At 47.3% G+C, this 19,627-nt stretch overlaps 1 protein-coding gene across 10 annotated transcripts in view; it reads right to left on the bottom strand.

Moving 5' to 3' along the window:
- Positions 1–19,627, bottom strand: part of garnl3 (GTPase activating Rap/RanGAP domain like 3) — a 443,046-nt gene that overhangs the window by 48,792 nt on the left and 374,627 nt on the right. For all 10 annotated transcript variants that reach the window (XM_078226419.1, XM_078226423.1, XM_078226417.1 and 7 more), the window contains 5 exons: positions 15,882–16,040; positions 7,947–8,013; positions 6,804–6,911; positions 4,764–4,882; positions 3,266–3,404 (listed from right to left, as the gene is read on the bottom strand). In XM_078226419.1, the coding sequence (XP_078082545.1) occupies positions 3,266–3,404; positions 4,764–4,882; positions 6,804–6,911; positions 7,947–8,013; positions 15,882–16,040 (592 nt within the window). The remainder of the gene's footprint in view (positions 1–3,265; positions 3,405–4,763; positions 4,883–6,803; positions 6,912–7,946; positions 8,014–15,881; positions 16,041–19,627) is intronic.

Genomic DNA, 19,627 nt, shown 5'->3' with positions numbered 1-19,627 from the left:
TAAAGTAAAGGTAAAGTTTATTTATTAGTCACAAGGCAATGAAGTTACTGTGAAATTCCCCTAGTGGCCACAGTCCGGCGCTTGTTCGGGTCAATGCACCTAACCAGCACGTCTTTCAGAATGTGGGAGGAAACCCATGCAGACACGGGGAGAACGTACAAACTCCACACAGACAGTGACCCAAGCCAGGAATCGAACCTGGGTCCCTGGCGCTGTGAGGCAGCAGTGCTAACCACTGTGCTACCATGCCGCCCCAACTCATGTCCCTATAGTTTTAAACTCCCCTGCCTTTGGGAAAAGATGTTGACTACCGAGCTGATCTATGCCCCTCATTATTTTATGGACCTCTATAAGATCACCCCTTAGCCTTCTACGCTTCAGGGAAAAAATTCCCAGTCCATCCAGCCTCTCCTTATAACTGAAACCATCAAGTCCCGGTAGCATCCTTGTAACTCTTTTCTGCACTCTTTCTAGTTTAATAATATCCTTTCTATAATATTATTGCCAAAAAGATAAATCTCTTTCCCCTCCCTCCGCGCCGCCATTGGTAATGGGAGAGACGGCATCAGACTCTCTTTCCTTGGTTAATCCCCAGTGGAAACAGCTTCTGTAAGTGTTTCTCCCTGTGACCATGTAAAGGGTGAAGCACATCTGCAGGGCTGTTTTGAACCAACAAACAGACTAATCTCATCACAAAGGGATAGTTCCCTTTCTTTGCCAATGAACAGATTTCCCCACATTATCCTCACCCTAACCCCAACACAAACGTTAATGGGATGTGGAAATTACGCTTGATAACCAAAGCACTGGGATCCATGTTACAAAGCCTTAGGTATTACTGTAAGAAATAATTAATTCAGACCCATCTTTCAGGACAGGCAGAGCTGTCCTCAGGAGGTTACATTGTTTTCTTACAATAAAGGTCTCGACACGGTGGCACAGTCATTAGCACTGCTGCCTCATAGCGCCAGCGACTCGGGTTCGATTCCCATCTTGGGTCACTGCTTGTGCAGAGTCTGCACGTTCTCCCCGTGTCCGCATGGGTTTCCTCCGGCTGCTCCAGTTTCCTCCCACATTCTGAAAGATGTGCTGGTTGGGTGCATTGGCCATGCTAAATTCTCCTTCAGAGAACGGAGTGTGGCAACTAGGGAATTTTCATAGTAACTTCATTGCACTGTGAATGTAAGCCGACTTGTGACACTAATAAATTAACTTTAAACTTTAAAACTCAGTGTTTCTGCAGTGTGGCCAACTCTAGCTATAGGAATTGTTGCTTGATGCAGTCAACCCACCCGCTGGATCACAACATTGTTTATTCATTCGTGGGATATGGGTGTCGCTGGCTGGCCAGCATTCATTGACCATCCCTAGTTGCCCTTGGAAGGCAGTTGAGAGTCAACCACATTGCTGTGGCTCTGGAGTCACATGTAGGCCAGACCCTGTAAGGATGGCAGATTTCCTTCCCTAAAGGACATTAGCGAACAACATGATTCAATCGTTGTAGTCATGCAAACCAGCCTCCCACCCATTGACCCAAAGAACTTGCAATTAGCCAAGATGTCTCCAAAGTACATTCAACCAATAAATTGCTTTTACTATTGTTTTGTGGGAAAATCAACCAGCCTCCCATCCATTGACTCTGTCTACACTTCCCACGGCAAAGCAGCCAGCATAACGCACCCTGGACATACTTTTTTCCACCTTCTTCCATCTGTGAAAAAGATACAAAAATCTGAGGTCACGTATCAACCGACTCAAGAACAGCTTCTTCCCTGATGCCATCAGACTTTTGAATGGACCTACCTCGCATTAAGTTGATCTTTCTCTACACCCTAGCTATGAATGTAACACTACATTCTGCACCCTCTCATTTCCTTCTCTATGTACGGTATGCTTTGTCTGTATAGCGTGCAAGAAACAATACTTTTGATGTGAGAATAATAAATCAAATCAAAATTGGAATTTAGGCAGGCCCGAAAAAAATCACACAGTTCACAACACAACTCATAAATGGTTTTTCAAGTAGTAAAGGATGATAGATGCAGACAGCAAAGTGTTGAAATGGACTCCTTGACCATAAGTGCAATCAGCTGTATTCCCTCAACTTTGGTCTGCCCAAAGCCTTCCAGTGCACAGTTGTTGACGAGTACAATTTGCAGGTTCAGGACTATGCACCGAGGGATACAGTAAAACTTGAGGCGGTCACCGCAAAGTCTCAATGGGAGAAGGACGCTGTCTAAGGTAATGGGATGGGATTTTCCAGCCCTTCCCAGCCGAAGTTGACCCCCCCCCCCTCTCCCCGACACCAACAGGTTCCCCAGTGGCAGGGTGAGCAAGCTGTGCAAAAGCCCAGCCCTCGTCACACTGAACCAACTTCTGCTCAGTTATTTATCATTAAATCAGCCATCTCTGTGTTGTGCAACATTGTATTACGAAAGGGAAATCCAAATTTATTGGAGTATTTTTAAGGATGTAACTAGGAAAATAGATAAAAGGGACCAGTAGATGTAGTATATTTGGATTCTCAAAGGACATTTAGTAAGGTGCTACACAAAAGGTTAATATACAAGGGCTGATTGAGCTGGGGGGGGTAGGGGGGAGGGGGGCGATATATTTCTGTGGATAGAGAATTGGTTAACAGCCAGGAAGCAGAGAGTAGGGATGAATAGATCATTTTCAAGTTGGCAGGCTATGGCGTGTACAGTGCCAAATGGATCAGTGCTGGGACCTTAGCTATTTACCAACCTAGACCAAGAGACAGAGAGTAATGCATCTGAGTTTGCTGATGATACAGAGCTAGGTGGGAATGCAAGCTGTGAGGGAGACACAAAGAACTGTCAACAAATGGGAAACAAGGCAGCAGATGGAGCGTAATGAGGTTATTTACTTTGGTTCATAGAATAATGACGCAGAATATTTTTTTAAAAAGTGTTAAACTTGTATGTTCAGAGAAATTTGAGTGTACTTGCATAAGGTACACAACAGATTAGCATGCAATTAGGAAAGTCAAGGACATGTTCGCCTTTACGGTGAGAGGATTGGGGGGACAAGAATTCTGAAGTACTGTTACACGGCATGTAATAAAAAAGGCCAATGGGATGTTAGTATTTATTGTAAAGGGACTGGAGTATAAAAGTAGAGAAGTGTTGTTGTAATTATATAAGGTGTTGGTGAGACCACATCTGGAGTATCGTGTCCAGTCAAATACTTTGAGATCTAAATCCTCGCCCACTCCTTCGGGTTCCTGCTGAGGGGCACAGCTTACCTTCACCGGGGGATGTGGGTAGCACAGGCATCTCCTGCCCCGTCGGAGTTTGTGGAGAGCTGTGTGAACTTGTTTCCTTCGAGCTGCCACCAGAGGCCGCATTCATGGACGACGCGGCCGAGGTAAAGTAGATATCAGACTGGAATGAGAGAAACAAATGATGGGTCAGTTGTTTCCCCGGAACAACCACTTTGTCCTTTGGGGGGGGGGGGGAGACAGGAAGTTGCAGTTAGTCACTCTTCACCAACGGGAACGGATTTGAATCTATCCCGGACTGCTGCAATGAAATGTTCCATTTTGAGGCGGGAACATGCTATCATTGTTAGCACAACCCTGGGTGTGACTGCAAAGTGTGCAAGCTGGCACTGTAGCACACAATGGCAATCTCTATTGAAGGCAGTGCAGTGGCACAGTGGTTCGCATTGCAGCTTCACAGCGCCAGGGAACTGGGATCGATTCCAACCTTGGCGAAGGACTGTGCAGAGTCTGCATGTTCTCCCCGTGCCTGCGTGGATTTCCTCTGGGTGCTCCGGTCTCCTCCCACAATCCAAAATGTGCAGGTTAGGTGGATTGGCCATGCTAAATTGCCCCTTGGTGTCCAAAGGTGTGCAGGTTAGGTGCATTGGCCATGCTGAATTGCCCCTTAGTGTCCAAAGATGGGCAGGTTAGGTGGATTGGCCATGCTAAATTGCCCCTTAGTGTCCAAAGATGGGCAGGTTAGGTGGATTCGCCATGCTAAATTGCCCCTTAGTGTCCAAAGATGTGCAGGTTAGGTGGATTGGCCATGCTAAATTGCCCCTTAGTGTCCAAAGATGTGCGGGTTACATGGATTCGCCATGCTAAATTGCCCCTTAGTGTCCAAAGATGTTGAGGTTAGATGGAATGTGTGGGGTTACAGAGCTAGGGTGGGGTGAGGGCTTGGGTAATTTACCCTGTCAGAGACTCAGTGCAGACCCGATGGGCCGAATGGTTTCTTCTGCACTGTAGGGATTCTATGATAAAGTGTGTAAAGTAGAATTGTGCAATTGAGTTATTCTTGTGTGATTGTAATTAAACCATATCCCTGTGTCATCCTGAGACACTCATTCTGTGTTTGCTTCAGGCTCCATGGGTTGTACGTAGGGCAGGGAACTTGGAGAAGTATTCCCCAGCTTCAGCTACTAAACACGATTAGCACAAAAGATTCATTCTTCCCACGTACAGAGCATTCTCCAACAAGCCACGTATGCCGTATAACAATATGCAAACCTAGCTGGCTCTTTCAACTTTGAACACAGTTTTATTGGTCTGCAACGAAAACTAATCTCTAAATAAATCCGTCCTTCCATTTACAATTGAATCATTCACATGCTCGCTGGACCATGACAATGTTACTCTTCCCCAGTTGACCCGTTCCTCGCTAGGCAAGGCTCTGTCTCTGCGCTGTCTCGCCCGCGATGACCCGTCATTTTTCAGGAGATAAATGTGTAAAAATGTAATCCGCACTCGAGCCTCGTACCTGTGACGCTGTGAGATGAAGGTCAAGCATTACAGCAGTGTGAACGAGATTTCCATTCACCACCAGTCGAATCTCAATAGAATCAGTAGTGAAGGCCAAAATATATGGAAACACACAAACTGTGGGGAACAAAAATGGAACAAAAGTGTTATCATGACATTTTGAAAATTTTCTGGTGTAAACTTCACTGCCTGACATGGCAATAGGCAAGAAAGGCTCCGTGCAGTGACCGTCTCAAAGTTAAAGTTTATTTATTAGTTACAAGTAGGCTTACATCACTTTATGTTTCTATGCTAGATATGTCAGGTTATGGGGAGAAAGCAGGATTACGCTATTGAGTTGGACGATCAGCCATGATTGTAATGAATGGCGGAGCAGGCTCGAAGGGCCAAATGGCCTCCTCCTACTCCTTTCTTCTATGTTTCTATTAACACTACAATGAAGTTACGGTGAAAATCCCCAAGTCGCCACACTCCGGCACCTGTTCGGGTACACTGAGGGAGAATTTAGCATGGCCAATGCACCCTAACCAGCACGTCTTTCAAACTGTGGGAGGAAAACGGAGCACCCGGAGGAAACCCACGCAGGCATGGGGAGACTCCGCACAGACAGTGACCCAAGCCGGTTGAACCCGGGTCCCTGGCGCTGTGAGGCAGCAATGCTAACCACTGGGCCACCGTGCAGCCCCTCAGTGTTGGTCTTGATGGGAAATCCACAGCAGAAGAGGATTTAGTTTCTCTCAAATCTAACTCTGAGCAATGAACTTAGGCCTGTTACTTACAGGATGGATCTGGAATGGCATCAATTCATAAGATTGAGGAGGACTACGGTCATATCCACACTCGCCTGCTGTTGCCTTTGAGCTGTTGGTGGGTGAGTTTGCCACAGACAACTCTGTTATCTGAGAGATTGAGATAAATGGGATGGGATTTTCTGGCTGCCCTGCATTGTGTTTTCTGACAATGGGGGCTCGTCATTTGCGTGGCTAACCCATCCCGCTGATGAGGATCCTGCCATGGGGGGATGGGGAGTGACCTATGGAAGGACTGGATAATCCCGCCAGCAGGGAAATCCAAAAAACCATCCCAAGGTGTTCCTGAGGAGAGTTCCCTCTTGCGATGCTTAACTTTAGCCCTTTAAGTGCTGGCCAGAACTGAACACTGAGAGTGTGCTACCCTCCCACTGGGAATCTCCCCGTACGTTGTCACTGCTGGTCTTTGTCACCTTATTAAGGATAGGTTGAATCAGAGGGGAAGACTTAAAAGAGAGAGAAAGGAACAAAACAGAATTCTAAAATCGCGTGCTTAATGGAGTTAATCAAAATGGAAACTCCCTCTGTCTACCATTGAAAATAACAACAGTTAATGTCAAGAATTCCAAAGATTCGCAGCCCTTTTAGTGAAGTAATTTCTCTCCATTCTTGTTTTAGGAAGCTGGCCCCTTTAAGGGGCGTACATCAGGAGGATCATGTGACCCAGTCGCCCAATGGGCAACGAGCGCGGGGATCTGGGTGCGGAGCGTGGGTCTTAGCAGCCAGAGTCGATCCTGGAGCTGGAAGCGTTAACATCGTGAAAGTGCTCTGTGTACTTATCTGCTTGTAAATAAAGCCTTATTGTTCATTATATTGACTGGTGGTCACCAATGCCTGCGTTTACTGCAGAAAGGGGACATTTGAAATGATTCTGCAACTCCGCAGTGTAGTTAATTCAGTATTTCTCCAGGCTGCACGCCCCCACTCTCTGCACACTTTGCTTCCAAATACCTTCTTTCATTTTCAATGCTGCCCCTTGCGTTGTTTTGAATTGACAGTGCATGCTCTCCGCCAACAGCAAACAGAAAGTGAACCAAGTACCAAAGATATGAAGCAACACCAAGACCAAAAGGAAGTTCTGCCCATACACAAGAAGCACCATAAAGAGCACCTTGAGGTCGGACTCTCTTAATTTCTCTCATCCAGTTAAGCATCAAAAAGTGAGACTTTAAGGAGACAATCCACAGTGACTATTTTAACCTGTGCCTGTAATAAGCAGATCCTCGTACCTATAGCGTTAGGAACCTGATTCCAGCAGAAGTGGAAGTCTGAAGCTGAAGGCTGAATCAATGGAGAGCCACCATTAAAGGGACACACCTTTTTGTAGTAACAGATATCTGCAATACAACACAAGAATACCAGGTTACTTTAAGGTTAACCAGGACTTAGTGCATTAACATTGAGAGGAGGATAGGCTCTGGAACTGAGTCCAGCATCTCCAACGGTGTGGCAAATAGGGAATAAAAGCAACTCTAAAACGCATGGGTTCAGGGCACAGAGGGCCGATGGGTTTCACCGTGCCAAACCTCCGCCAACGCCGGTGCTCCCCTTTACAAGGTCCCCAGGCCAGCTCACCAGGTGGCATTGCTGGTACATCAACACATTATACCATAGGGGCCTCCTGAAAGTTAGGATGGCATATGGAACCCTGGAGGAGGTCTTGTGGCGCAGTGGGTAGCGTTCCTGCCTCTGAACCAGAAGCTCCGGGTTCGAGTCCCACCCCAGGGCTTGGCGACCAAGTTCATAATGCGGCCAAACAGGCTGAGTGTCAACCTGCAGAATCCTTCCAAATACACCAAAGGCTGGCGGTAAGAGTGGGAGAGATTCCCAATCAGCCATGTTTCATGTGGAGTGGGGATCCTTAAGGTATTCTTTAAATATGCCCTTAAGGTATAAGCCTCTGGCAACAAACTAGTGACCCGCTCCGGGAATTACTAGCTACAGAAACAGACAAAAGTCTGTAACCCTGCCCGCAACACAGTCTCTGGACTACAGGGTAGTAAACAGACAATGAAAACTGAAAAAAGCTTGACCAAAAGTGTATGTAACTGTGGTACTTAAATGATGCCTTAATGCATCCATTGCATCCAACTGCAGGGAAAACCAGACTGAAACAATGGTCCTGATTTTACCGGCACGGCCGCCCCGAAACAGGGGCGGGCGAGGCTCACAGAACGGCATTCCCCATTGGCCTCGGGGGCAATCTAAGAACCTCGGGCGGCCGTGCTGGTAAAATCAGGGCCATTAATGTTACGGAACATATCTACAAATAGAGCAACGCGTAGCTAGCATCTGGGCTGTTCTTCAATCAAACAAAACTCGTGCTGCTCGCAAATCAGTTCCAAGGAAACACAGAGAAGGTTTCAACTTACAGTTATAACAGAGTAATAGTCCCGCTTCACCATCTTCATACACATCAATAGCTGCAACAAAATTAACCTGCAATGATAATGGGTAGTGCACAGTGTTGACACGAAATATGGAAAGTCTTAACTTTTGAAACAAGGTCTCAATATGCAAGGATAAGTTCAGTATAGCCACGACCACTCCCGCCACCAACCCCAACTCAAAGTTACACTGATAAAGGAGAGCAGCAAAAACTTGTGAGCATCGCTGGCCAGCAATGCCAATCCATCCGTATAATACTTCTGAGCTATGTCACCGTTAGGAGGACACAGAGCCATAGATAAGCATGGTTACGATCTCTCATATTTGCAGGTCAGAAATGTCACGACTGAATGTTAGTGGAATGTGGCTTATTGATGATATAGGATATTGCAAAAGTGCAAAAAATATACAGATATATTCACCACACAAATTACACCAGTTGCTAGAATGGCGACTGTTTTCAGACTATGTGAAGTAAGTTTATTTTAACTTTATTTGTTAGTGTGACAAGTAGGGTTACATTAACACTGCAATGAAGTTACTGTGAAAATCCCCTAGTCGCCACACTCTGGCACCTGTTAGAGGGAAAATTTAGCATGGCCAATTCTTTGGTAATCAATTCTTTGGTTGAATGGATGATATCCAAATGGTCGCCAAATAATCCCTGCTAGATTTCAAGATGAAGTTGATGACAATTTGGTCACTGAAGAGGTTCTCATAGTCACACATGGGTGAACTGCAAGACTGTATTGACTCTTAGAGCTATTTACAGATATACAGTAAAATTTAAAGTTTATTTATTAGTGACGCAAGTAGGCTTACATTAATTCTGCAATGAAGTTACTGTGAAAATCCCCTAGTCGCCACACTCTAGGTACACTGAGGGGGAATTTAGCACGGCCAATGCCCCTAGTAATGCCCCTGAGGGCGGCACGGTGGCACAGTGGTTAGCACTGCTGCTTCACAGCTCCAGGGACCTGGGTTCGATTCCCAGCTTGGGTCACTGACTGTGTGGAGTTTGCACATTCTCCTCGTGTCTGCGTGGGTTTCCTCCGGGTGCTCCGGTTTCCTCCCACAGTCCAAAGATGTGCAGGTTAGGTTGATTGGCCATGCTTAAATTGCCCCTTAGTGTCCTGGGATGCATAGATTAGAGGGATTGGCGGGTAAAATGTGTAGGGATATGGGGGTAGGGCCTGGGTGGGACTGTGGTCGGTGCAGACTCGATGGGCCAAATGGCCTCTTTCTGTACTGTAGGGTTTCTATTATTTCTATGATTTAAAGGGTACAAACTAGGAGCTGTCCCTGTGCTTGCTGGTACACATTGCTCTGTACAACACTAGATTGATCCTGGGTGGTTGTCATGAGCTCCCTTACATCACTGGGTGGGCTGTGCTGTACTCAGTCCCATATTAACCCTATATGTTCCAGACCCTTATACTATAAGAATATTCTAAACCATTGCAAGATAGGACTCCTAGTTATGTGGCTGTGTCTGTAGCCTCACTTAGATTTAATAGTGACAGATTCTAATCCTGCATTTGACCGAGTGCGGCATCAAGGAGCCCCAGCAAAACTGGAGTCAATAGGAATCAGGGGGAAAGCTCTCCACTGGTTGGAGTCATACCTAGCACAATGGAAGATGGTTGGGGTGGTTTGAGGTCTCAGTCCCAGGATATCACTGTAGGAGTTCTTCAGGGTAGTGTTCTAGGCCCAACTATCTTCAGCTGCTTCATCAGTGATCTTACCGCCATCACAAGGCCAGAAGTGGGGATGTTCACCGATGATTTTACAATGTTCAGGATCATTCATGACTCCTCAGATACTGAAGCAGCTCATGTCCAAATGCCGCACGACTTAATCAATCAGATTTTCACAGGGGTCAGAAGTGTGGATACACAGAGTGGAAAGGAGGGTGGCACAGTGGTTAGCACTGCTGCCTCACTGTGCCAGGGACCCAGGTTCAATTCCTGGCTTGGATCACTGTCTGTGCAGAGTTTGCACGTTCTCCCTGTGTCTGCGTGGGTTTCCTCTGGGTGCTCCGCTTTCCTTTCAAACTCCAAAGATGTGTAGGTTAGGTAGATTAATCATGGTAAATGTGTGGGGTTACAGGAATAGTGTGGGGGAGGGAGCCTGGGTAAGGTGCTCTGTCAGAGAGGCAGTGCAGACGTGATGGGTCGAATGGCCTCTTCGGCACTGGAGGGATTCTATGATTCACTGTGGCACAGTGGTTAGCACTTCTGCCTCACAGCATCAGGGACCCGGGTTTGATTCCCGGCTTGGGTCACTGTCTGTGTGGAGTTTGCACGTTATCCCCATGTCTGCGTGGGTTTCCTCCGGGTGCTCCGGTTTCCTCCCACAGTCCGAAAGACGTGCTGGTTGGGTGGACTAATGGGGTAAATATGTGGGGTTACGGGATAAGAGCCTGGGTGAGATACGCTGTTGGAGAGTCAGTGCCGACTCAGTGGGCTGAATGGCCTCCATCTGCACTGTAGTGATTCTAACTGCACACCTTTGAATCATAGAAAGTTTATGGCACAAAAGGAGGGCACTTGGCCCATCGAGTTATCTCCAGCTGAGAAAAGGAGCCACCCAGCCTAATCGCACTTTCCAGTGTTTGGTCCAGAGTCCAGCATCTTACAGTGCCTCAGGCACACATCAAGACACCTTTTAAATGATGAGGGTTGCTGCCACTACCGTGCCTTTCATGCAATGAGTTCCAGTCACATATCACCCTCTGAGTGAAGGAAGATTTCCCCACCTCCCCTCTACTAATCCCTCCACGAATTAATGCCCCCTATTCATTGACCTCACTGCTAAAGCCCTTCCTGTCCAGTCTACCCCAAGGCCCCTCACAAACTATGATGAGGGAAACTCTCAAAAGGGCTAAGTTTTAGGAAAAAATGGATTTGGAACAATACCAGTGTCTTGCCGTGGAGATGAAAACAGACCTCATTAAATGAGAGCCTTCACATACTGAAAAAAAAAGGAAAATTGAATCGAATAGTGTTGAAGGAAAGTGAGGATTAAAATGTGCGAATGTTCAGGACCACGGAGAGCTCTCTCTCTCTCCTCAGATCGGAAGCAAAGGCGAGAATACTCTTGCTGGTTAAATATCCTACAGCATCCAGCGGAGAGAAAAAAAAACCCACTGTTGCCATGGTTACAATTATCGATCGGAACACCAGGAGTCAGAACTTTTGATAATGAGATTGTCATCGCCGGTCGAGGAACAGGAAATTGAAGCTATTTGGATTCAGCGCAAGGTTTGAAGGCACGCCTAGGAGGATGTTCAGGACTAAATGCCAAGATTACAACACGGGGGGACAATTACTGGAGTGGTAAAGGTGTGAGGATGATAAATCGCACAATTGGCAGGAGGAAGCGGGGCGAGATGAAAGCAGGCCAGAGTTGGCGAGAGCGCCAGAGTTGTTTCACACGCTGGTTGATGAATGGATGAAGGCTGCTCCAAATCTCTGCGGAGCCGTTTGAACGACGGTTTCAGAGTGTGCACGTCCCTGTTCCATTTATTTAAGCAAATCTGGCCATTACATGTGAAATCAGAGCCTCCTGTAAGTGCCTTACAAGAACAGCAATTCCAACGGCAGCGCTGGCAGCTGCAAACACAATGCGAGGAAGGTGCGTCGGCTGCACTTACACCGTGTGGGGTGATGCTGCCATTACCTCCTCGCCCCAGGCGGTTTGAAGTTTCGTACATAGCTGCGAGGTCCCGTGATCTTGCCGGCTTCTTTAGAGGCGGCTTTGCATTTTGGACTGGTGCGAGAAAGGCAGTTCCTACCACAAACCTATGTTTATTGGAGTGAGTCACACAGGCCAAACTGGATCTATTTTGAGCGTTTTCTAATATTTCCTTTCCCTCCTGTGATGCAACTGTCAGCACCGCAGTAATGAACCTTGTGGGAAAATTACAGAGAAGGGGCAGAGCAAGCATTTGATGCACTTGTTCTGAAGCACAACAACATCCTGTTACTCGACAGAAACCATGTTCCTCAACATATTCTCAGTGAAACTCAGTGCCCAGCGTCATCATCCAAGGTTGCAACTCCCAGGGCAACAACTAACTGGAGACTAAAGGGCTGATTTTAATTATTGATGATAGTGAGACACAGTGGCTGCATATTGAGGCATCAGTAATCAGGGGCATAGATTTAAGGCAAGGGCCAGGAGATTTAGAAGGGATTTCAGGAAAATATTTTTCACCCAGAGGATGGTGGGAATCTAGAACTCACTCCCTGAAAGGATGGTAGAGGTTAAGAAGCATTTAGATTCTTAGCTTAGATTCAATGCCATAGCACACAAGGCTATGGACCAAGTGATGGAAAACGGGATTAGGATAGATCGGTGCTTTATGGCCGGCACGGACATGATGGGCCAAAGGGTGTTTCTGTGCCGTAAAACTCTTTGGCCCGGATTTTCCGGCCGCGCTCACCCCAAGGCCGATAAACCCCACCCAAGGTCAATGGACCTTTGCTTGGTCTGTGTCCCGCCCGCTACGATTCCCATGGTGGGTGGGACGGTAAAATTCCACCCTATGGCTCTATATACATAAGAACATGAACATAAGAACTAGGAGTAGGAGTAGGCCATCTGGCCCCTCGAGCCTGCTGCACCATTCAATAAGATCATGGCTGATCTTTTTGTGGGCTCAGCTCCACTTACCCACCCGCTCACCATAACCCTTAATTCCTTTACTGTTCAAAAATTTATCTATCCTTGCCTTAAAAACATTCAATGAGGTAGCCTCAACTGCTTCACTGGGCAGGGAATTCCACAGATTTACAACCTTTGTGTGAAGAAGTTCCTCCTCAACTCTGTCCTAAATCTGCTTCCCCTTATTTTGAGGCCATGCCCGCTACTTCGAGTTTCACCCGCCAGTGGAAACAACCTCCCTGCTTCTATCTTATCTATTCCCTTCATAATCTTATATATTTCTCTAACAAGATCTCCCTTCATCTTCTGAATTCCAATGAGTATGGTCCCAGTCTACTCAGTCTCTCCTCAACTCCAGAATCAACCCAGTGAATCGCCTCTGCACCCCCTCCAGTGCCAGTATATCTTTTCTCAAGTAAGGAGACCAGAACTGTACACAGTACTCCAGGTGTGGCCTCACCAGCACCTTATACAGCTGCAACATAACCTCGCTGTTTTTAAACTATGAATCTAAACACCTTCCTCTTTCTCATGTCTTCAAGAATGGACAAGGCCTACAATGGGCAATGGGTCAGCCCAGTGGGTAACTCACTGGCCTCTGGACTGAGAAAGTTCAGGGTTCGAGTCCCACTCCAGGCCTAGAATACTAAAATCAAGGCTATCACTCCAGTGCAATACTGAGGGAGCACTGCACTGTCAGAGGTGTCACCTTTCAGGTGAGATGTTAAAGTGAGGCCTGCGCAGGCGAATGTAAAAGACCTTCCGGCACTATTTTGGAGAAGAGTAGGGGAGTTATCCCCGGTGTCCTGGCAAATATTTATGCTCTATTAAAATCCCAAAACACAGATTACCTGTTCATCGTCACACTGCTGTTGGGAGGAGTTAGCACAAAGTGGCTGCCATTTTTCTACATTACAACAGTGATTACAACGCAATGAAGTACTTCTTGAAATGTAAAGCGCTTTGAGACACCCGCTTGTCATGACAAATGCTACATAACTACACATTTATTTTCTTATATGTGACTCAGGCAGACCAAAAGAAAGAATTCCTGGTTCCTGTGAGGCTGACAGCTAAGGGACATTGTTAGGCAGCACTGGAGGGAGTTTACCCTGCATCTAGCCATCCTACACAAGACTTTGTAACACAAGGGAGATGGAAAATGATCCATTTCCCTCTGCATTAACATCTCAGAACTTGACAGGCACAAATAGCTGTAAAGAATTAGTTCTTAATAAGAATGGGTTGACAATGTGAGGTATTCTAGTCATCAGAATGAAGGGTATTACATCTGTTGTGTTAACATCGAATCATAGAATCCCTACAGTGCAGAAAGAGACCATTTGGCCCATCAAGTTTGCACCGACCACAATCCAACCCAGGCCCTAACCCCTTAACCCCACGTCTTTACCCCTGACACTATGGGGCAATTTACCATGTTAACATGTCCTCTTTTCCTATCAGATGCTGACAGATCTGGGGCGGCACAGTGGTTAGCACTGCTGCCTCTCAGCTCTAGGGACCCGGATTCGATTCCAGCCTTGGGTGTCTGTGTGGAGTCTGCACATTCTCCCCGTGTCTGCGTGGGTTTCTTCCGGGTGCTCCGGTTTCCTCCCACACTCCAAAGATGTGCAGGTTAGATTGGACTGGCCATGCTAAATTGCACCTTAGTGTCCCAGGATGGGTAGGTTAGGGGGCTTAGCCATGGTGGGGTTACAGGGATTGGGCTGAGGGGAGGGCTGGGTAAGATATTCTGTCGGAGAGTCAGTGCAAACTTGGTGGGCTGAATGGCCTCTTCTGCACTGTAAGGATTCTATTTCATATTCTATTCAATCTCCAAAGCATTTTTTGTTTGCTTATTATGGGATATTTAAATTCCAGCCATTCTTCTTGCTGTTGAACAATTTGCGATCACCCTTGTGCAGTTTAATTTGATTCAATTAAAGGCTCCCAGAGATTTCTGTCTACTCAGGCACTTAAACATAAAATTGGCTGCACACCTGGCGAAACGTTTTATCATTGTGTAAATCCTCACCAAACTGAAAAGACTGTTCAGTAATAAGCCAAGCAAAAGTGTTGCCTTTCTAAGTTTGAAACACACCTTGCTTTAACAATACGCAGTGTATTCAGCAATGCTTCAGGTTTTCCGTTCCGAAGTAGAGTCATATTGTTATAAGGAGAGGCTGGATAGACTGGGACTTTTTTCTCTGGAGCATAAGAGGCTGAGGGGTGATCTTATAGAGGTCTATAAAATAATGAGGGGCATAGATCAGCTAGTCAACATCTTTTCCCAAAGGTAGGGGAGTCTAAAACTAGCGGGCATAGGTTTAAGGTGAGAGGGGAGAGATACACAAGAGTCCAGAGGGGCAATTTTTTCACACAGAGGGTGGTGAGTGTCTGGAACAAGCTGCCAGAGGTAGTAGTAGAGGCAGGTACAATTTTGGCTCTTCAAAAACATTTAGACAGTTACGTGGGTAAGATGGGTATAGAGAGATATGGGCCAAATGCGGGCAATTGGGATTATTTTAGGGGTTTAAAAAAACAGGACGGCATAGACAAGTTGGGCCGAAGGGCCTGTTTCCATGCTGTAAATCTCGATGACTCTATGACTCTATATGGGCTGTAAAGGGTTAATTCTGGGTGGGCTTTTCCGGCCGTTCCCGCTGGTGGGATCTTCCGGAACCACTCCCGGGAACACCCGCCCCCCGCTGCAGATTCCCCAGTGGCAGAGGGCGCAAATATTGGGAAACCCTGTTGACAGGAATGGCACCGCGTGATCTAGCCGCCAGCCAAAGGAGGGCCACCTCTGCCACTGCGAAACCCGCCGTGGGTGGCGCGGAGGTAGGGGGTCGGAAAATTGTGCTCTCTGTTTCTCTCTCCGTGGACGCTGTTGGATCTGCTGAGCTTTTCCAGCACTTCCGGTTTTCATTTCAGATTGTCCTTGGACAAGGGCCTTACTAATTTCCTTTTTCTTCAGATTTGCCTGTTCCGCTAAAGTCTGCTATTTCATATTGGGCATGAGTGTCTGCGTTACGTGGAAGTGACCTGCCTTTGGCCGGCGGCAGAATCTTCTGGTCCCACGATTGTCAATGGGGTTGAATGTAGCGGGAGCGGGAGAGGGGGTGTCGTCCCTAGTTTCATGTTAGTATAGCATAATTAACCCAAGACAACGAAGGAGCACAAAGTGAAGGTGGCTAAGGTAAGAGGCAGGTTTCATTCAGCTAGTTGCGTGCCTCGAGCTCTGTGCTCACCTTACTCGCATCCACGTGGTGCAACCTGTAGGATTCCCCCGTACTCTCGTTCACCAGGTCGAATTGATGGCGGTACGCGACGCAGATCAGGTTGTCGTTTTCTCCAGTGGGTCCGTCCACCAGGGTCATCACGATGGGTGGGTCAGACAAGCATATTTCCTGGGCACAGACAAAGAGGGCGAGACAGTTACATCTGAGAAGCAGAAAGAAAAGAAAGAATCCCATCTCCGCAGAATCTCGAGCATTCTCCGAATAGAACTACAATGATATTGGGGAAGGAGCAGGGGACTGGAACTAACCGGATTGCCCTTAGAAAGAGCCAGCATTGATGGACTGAACAGTCTTCTATATACGGCCTTCTAAGATATACCATTCTATGATTGCCCAACGTGCCTTTGGCTTCTGAGCCAGAAGGTCACAAGTCCAAGTCTCTTCCCAGAGTCATAAACAGAAAATGCTGGAAAGCCTCAGCAGGTCTGGCAGCATCTGTGGAGAGACAAACGCTATCGGGCCTGCTGAGATTTCCCAGCATTCTCTGTTTTTGTTTCAGATTCCAGCATCTGCAGTATTTTGCCTTTCTATTACCAGGGTGCTGCATTGTCAGAGGTGCTATCTTTTGTGTGAGAGATTAAACCGAGGCCCCATTCACCCTCTCGATAAAAGAATTCCATGGCCCTATGTGAAAAGCCAGGGGGAGCTCTCCCCCCGATCTCCTGGCCCCACTGCAGTGAACAGAGATTTGGCTGAGTGCCAAATTCTCCATTCTTGCTGGAAGTGGTGGCGGAGCGTACGAGACCAAAGAATTCCGGCCATTATCTGGTCATCATCGCATTGCTGTTCTCAAGGAGCTTGCCGGTATGCGAATTGGCTGCTGGATTATCATCATAGAAACCCTACAGTGCAGAAGGAGGCCATTCGGCCCATCGAGTCTGCACCGACCACAATCCCACCCAGGCCCTACCCCCACATATTTACCTGCTAATCCCTCTAACCTACGCATCCCAGGACTCTAAGGGGCAATTTTTAACCTGGCCAATCAACCTAACCCGCACATCTTTGGACTGTGGGAGGAAACCGGAGCACCCGGAGGAAACCCACGCAGACACGAGGAGAATGTGCAAACTCCACACAGACAGTGACCCGAGCCGGGAATCGAACCTGGGATCCTGGAGCTGTGAAGCAGCAGTGCTAACCACTGTGCTACCGTGCCGCCTTACAATATTGACCAGACTTTGAAAGAATCTCATTGACAGTAAAGCCCTTTGTGATATCCTACGGTCATTAAAGGAGCTACATAAATGCAAGTCTTTCTTCTCCCAGCCAATCAAAGAAAGATTTGCTTCTATATCGTGCTCTTCCGAACCACTGGACATCTCAAAGCACTTTACAATCAGTGAGGCACTTTTTAAGAGAATACTGGGGGAAAATACACGGCCAATGTGCACTCAATCAATTACTTATTGAGTGTGAACAATTTATTTATATGTTGCAGTCAATCTGCACGCAGCAAAGTTCCACAAACAGCAATGAGGCACAAGTTGAGTGATTCTGCTTCTGATAGTAAAAAACAAAATGCAGCAGGTCTGGCAGCATCTGAGGAGAGAGAAGCAAGGACAGAACTTTCCTGTCTCACTCCCCGTGGGAATCATAGTGGGCGAGACAGAAATTTCCGTCCACTGACCTCGGGCGGGAATTTCCGGTCCCGGAGCGCGTGCCCCATGCTGAAAATCCCACCACACATTCATGTTTCGAGTTTGTATGCAATTCTGTAGAAGGGTCTTAAGGGCTGAAAATGTTCCTCTCTCTACAGATGCTGCCAGACTTGCTGAGTTTATCCAGCATTTTCTCTGTTTTTGATTGTGTTGCAAACACTAGGTGGCACAGTGGTTGGCACTGCTGCCTCAAAGCGCCAGGGACCTGTGTTTGATTCCTGGCTTGGGTCACTGTCTGTGTGGAGTTTGCACATTTCCCTGTGTCTGCGTGGGTTTCGTCCCACAGTCCAAAGATGTGCAGATTAGGTGAATTGGCCATGATACAATTCTCCCTCAGTGTACCCGAACAGGTGCCAGAATGTGGCGACGAGGGGAATTTCACAGAAACTTCATTGCAGTGTGAATGTAAGCCTACTTGTGACTAACAAATGTTGGTTTAGGGATTGATGCTGGCTCTGACAGCAGGGTGGCATCTGTTACTTAGCAAATTAAACTAAAGCCCCCGTGTGGTTGTTTGAGACCCAATGCAAAAAATGGCACCTCCGGCAATGTAGCGCTCCTTCAGTGAAGCAATAATGATCAGTCCGGGTCACGGGACTCAGTCCTCAAGTGGGGCTTGTACACACAACCTTGTGATTCTGGAGGAGCGGGTCATGAACTAAGCTGTGCTGACTTGTGTTCAGTTTATACAAGAAATCAAAAGAATCAGTTGCAAGTGAATTTATTTTTTTCTTGGAACCAAAATGAACAGCCATCACTATCTTTGGTGGGTGAGCTATTGTTTTCTTATCTTTCACAATGATGACACTCTCCGAATGAATCAACCTTCCCTTTGAGACATTTGCGGGCAGCATTTTTGGGCCTCGCCAAGGTCAGGAACAGAGGTGGACAGGACCCGGAGATACTGGTGCCAGTCACTTTGGGGGAAGCAGGTTTAGGACCCCACAAGGCTGCCCACCCCCACAGGAAAGGTGGCCAATTAGGCTCATTAAGTTGATGCTGGTAACAGGAGGATCACTGGGATTTTCCAATCAGTCTCCAGTTTCCCCATGTGGCAGGGGGCAGTTCAGCTGCCTAGAGGTGGGCTCCCAGTAGCAGGCCAGGATCCCAGTGCTCCAGGCAGGGTACATGCCCCTTTCTGCCTCCTGCCCTGCCTGCCTGCCTGGACAGAAAAGGCCACCCAGTAGACAGATCTCCCCACCACCCGCCTGCCAATCCCTCCCATTCTCCGCAGTGGTTACCTGGCTTTATTGTTTCTTTGTTTGATTTTTTTGAAAGGTTGGGGAGACGGCATCTCCATGTTGAAGCACCCTCCAATTACCTACCCTTTCCTGCAGCTGGGTGCTCCTCTGATTGGCCCTCCAATTTTGACAGCCCTCACAGCCACACTCATTATTGAGCAGGGACATCCCATTATGGGAGCCCTGGTCAAATTGCCAAATGAGAGTCGATTTTACCCCGGGTTTTGAGTCTGAGAGCCGGATAGAGATTCCTTACATTGCAGAAGGATGCCATTCAGCCCATCAAGTCTGCACCGACTCTCTGACAGAGCATCCCACTCAGATCCCTGTAACAACCTGTATTTACCCCGCTAATCTTCCTTACCTTCACATCTTGGGACAGTAAGGGGCAATGTGGCATGGCCAATCCATCTAATCTACCCATCTTTTGACACTAAGGGGCAATTTAGCATGGCTAATCCATCTAACCTGCACATCTTTGGACACTAAGGGGTAATTTAGCATGGCCAATCCACCTAACCTACTCATTTTTAGACACTATGAGGCAATTTAGCAGAGTCAATCCATCCAACCTTCACATCTTTGGGCACTAAGAGGCAATTTAACGTGGCCAATCCATCTAACCAGTACATCTTTGGATGGTGGGAAGAAAGCAGAGCATCTGGAAAAAATCCACTCAGACTCGGAGAACATGCAAACTCCACACAGACAGTCACCCAAGGCCGGAATTGAACCCGGGTTACTGGCGCTGCGAGGCTGCAGTGCTAACCACTGTGCCACCGTGCCACCTCCT

The sequence above is a fragment of the Mustelus asterias genome, chromosome 13 (genome assembly GCF_964213995.1).
Source record: "Mustelus asterias chromosome 13, sMusAst1.hap1.1, whole genome shotgun sequence".
NCBI classification, from domain to species: domain Eukaryota; kingdom Metazoa; phylum Chordata; class Chondrichthyes; order Carcharhiniformes; family Triakidae; genus Mustelus; species Mustelus asterias.
Note: the sequence above shows the minus strand (reverse complement) of the source record. Positions and strands in the feature narration are given on the sequence as shown.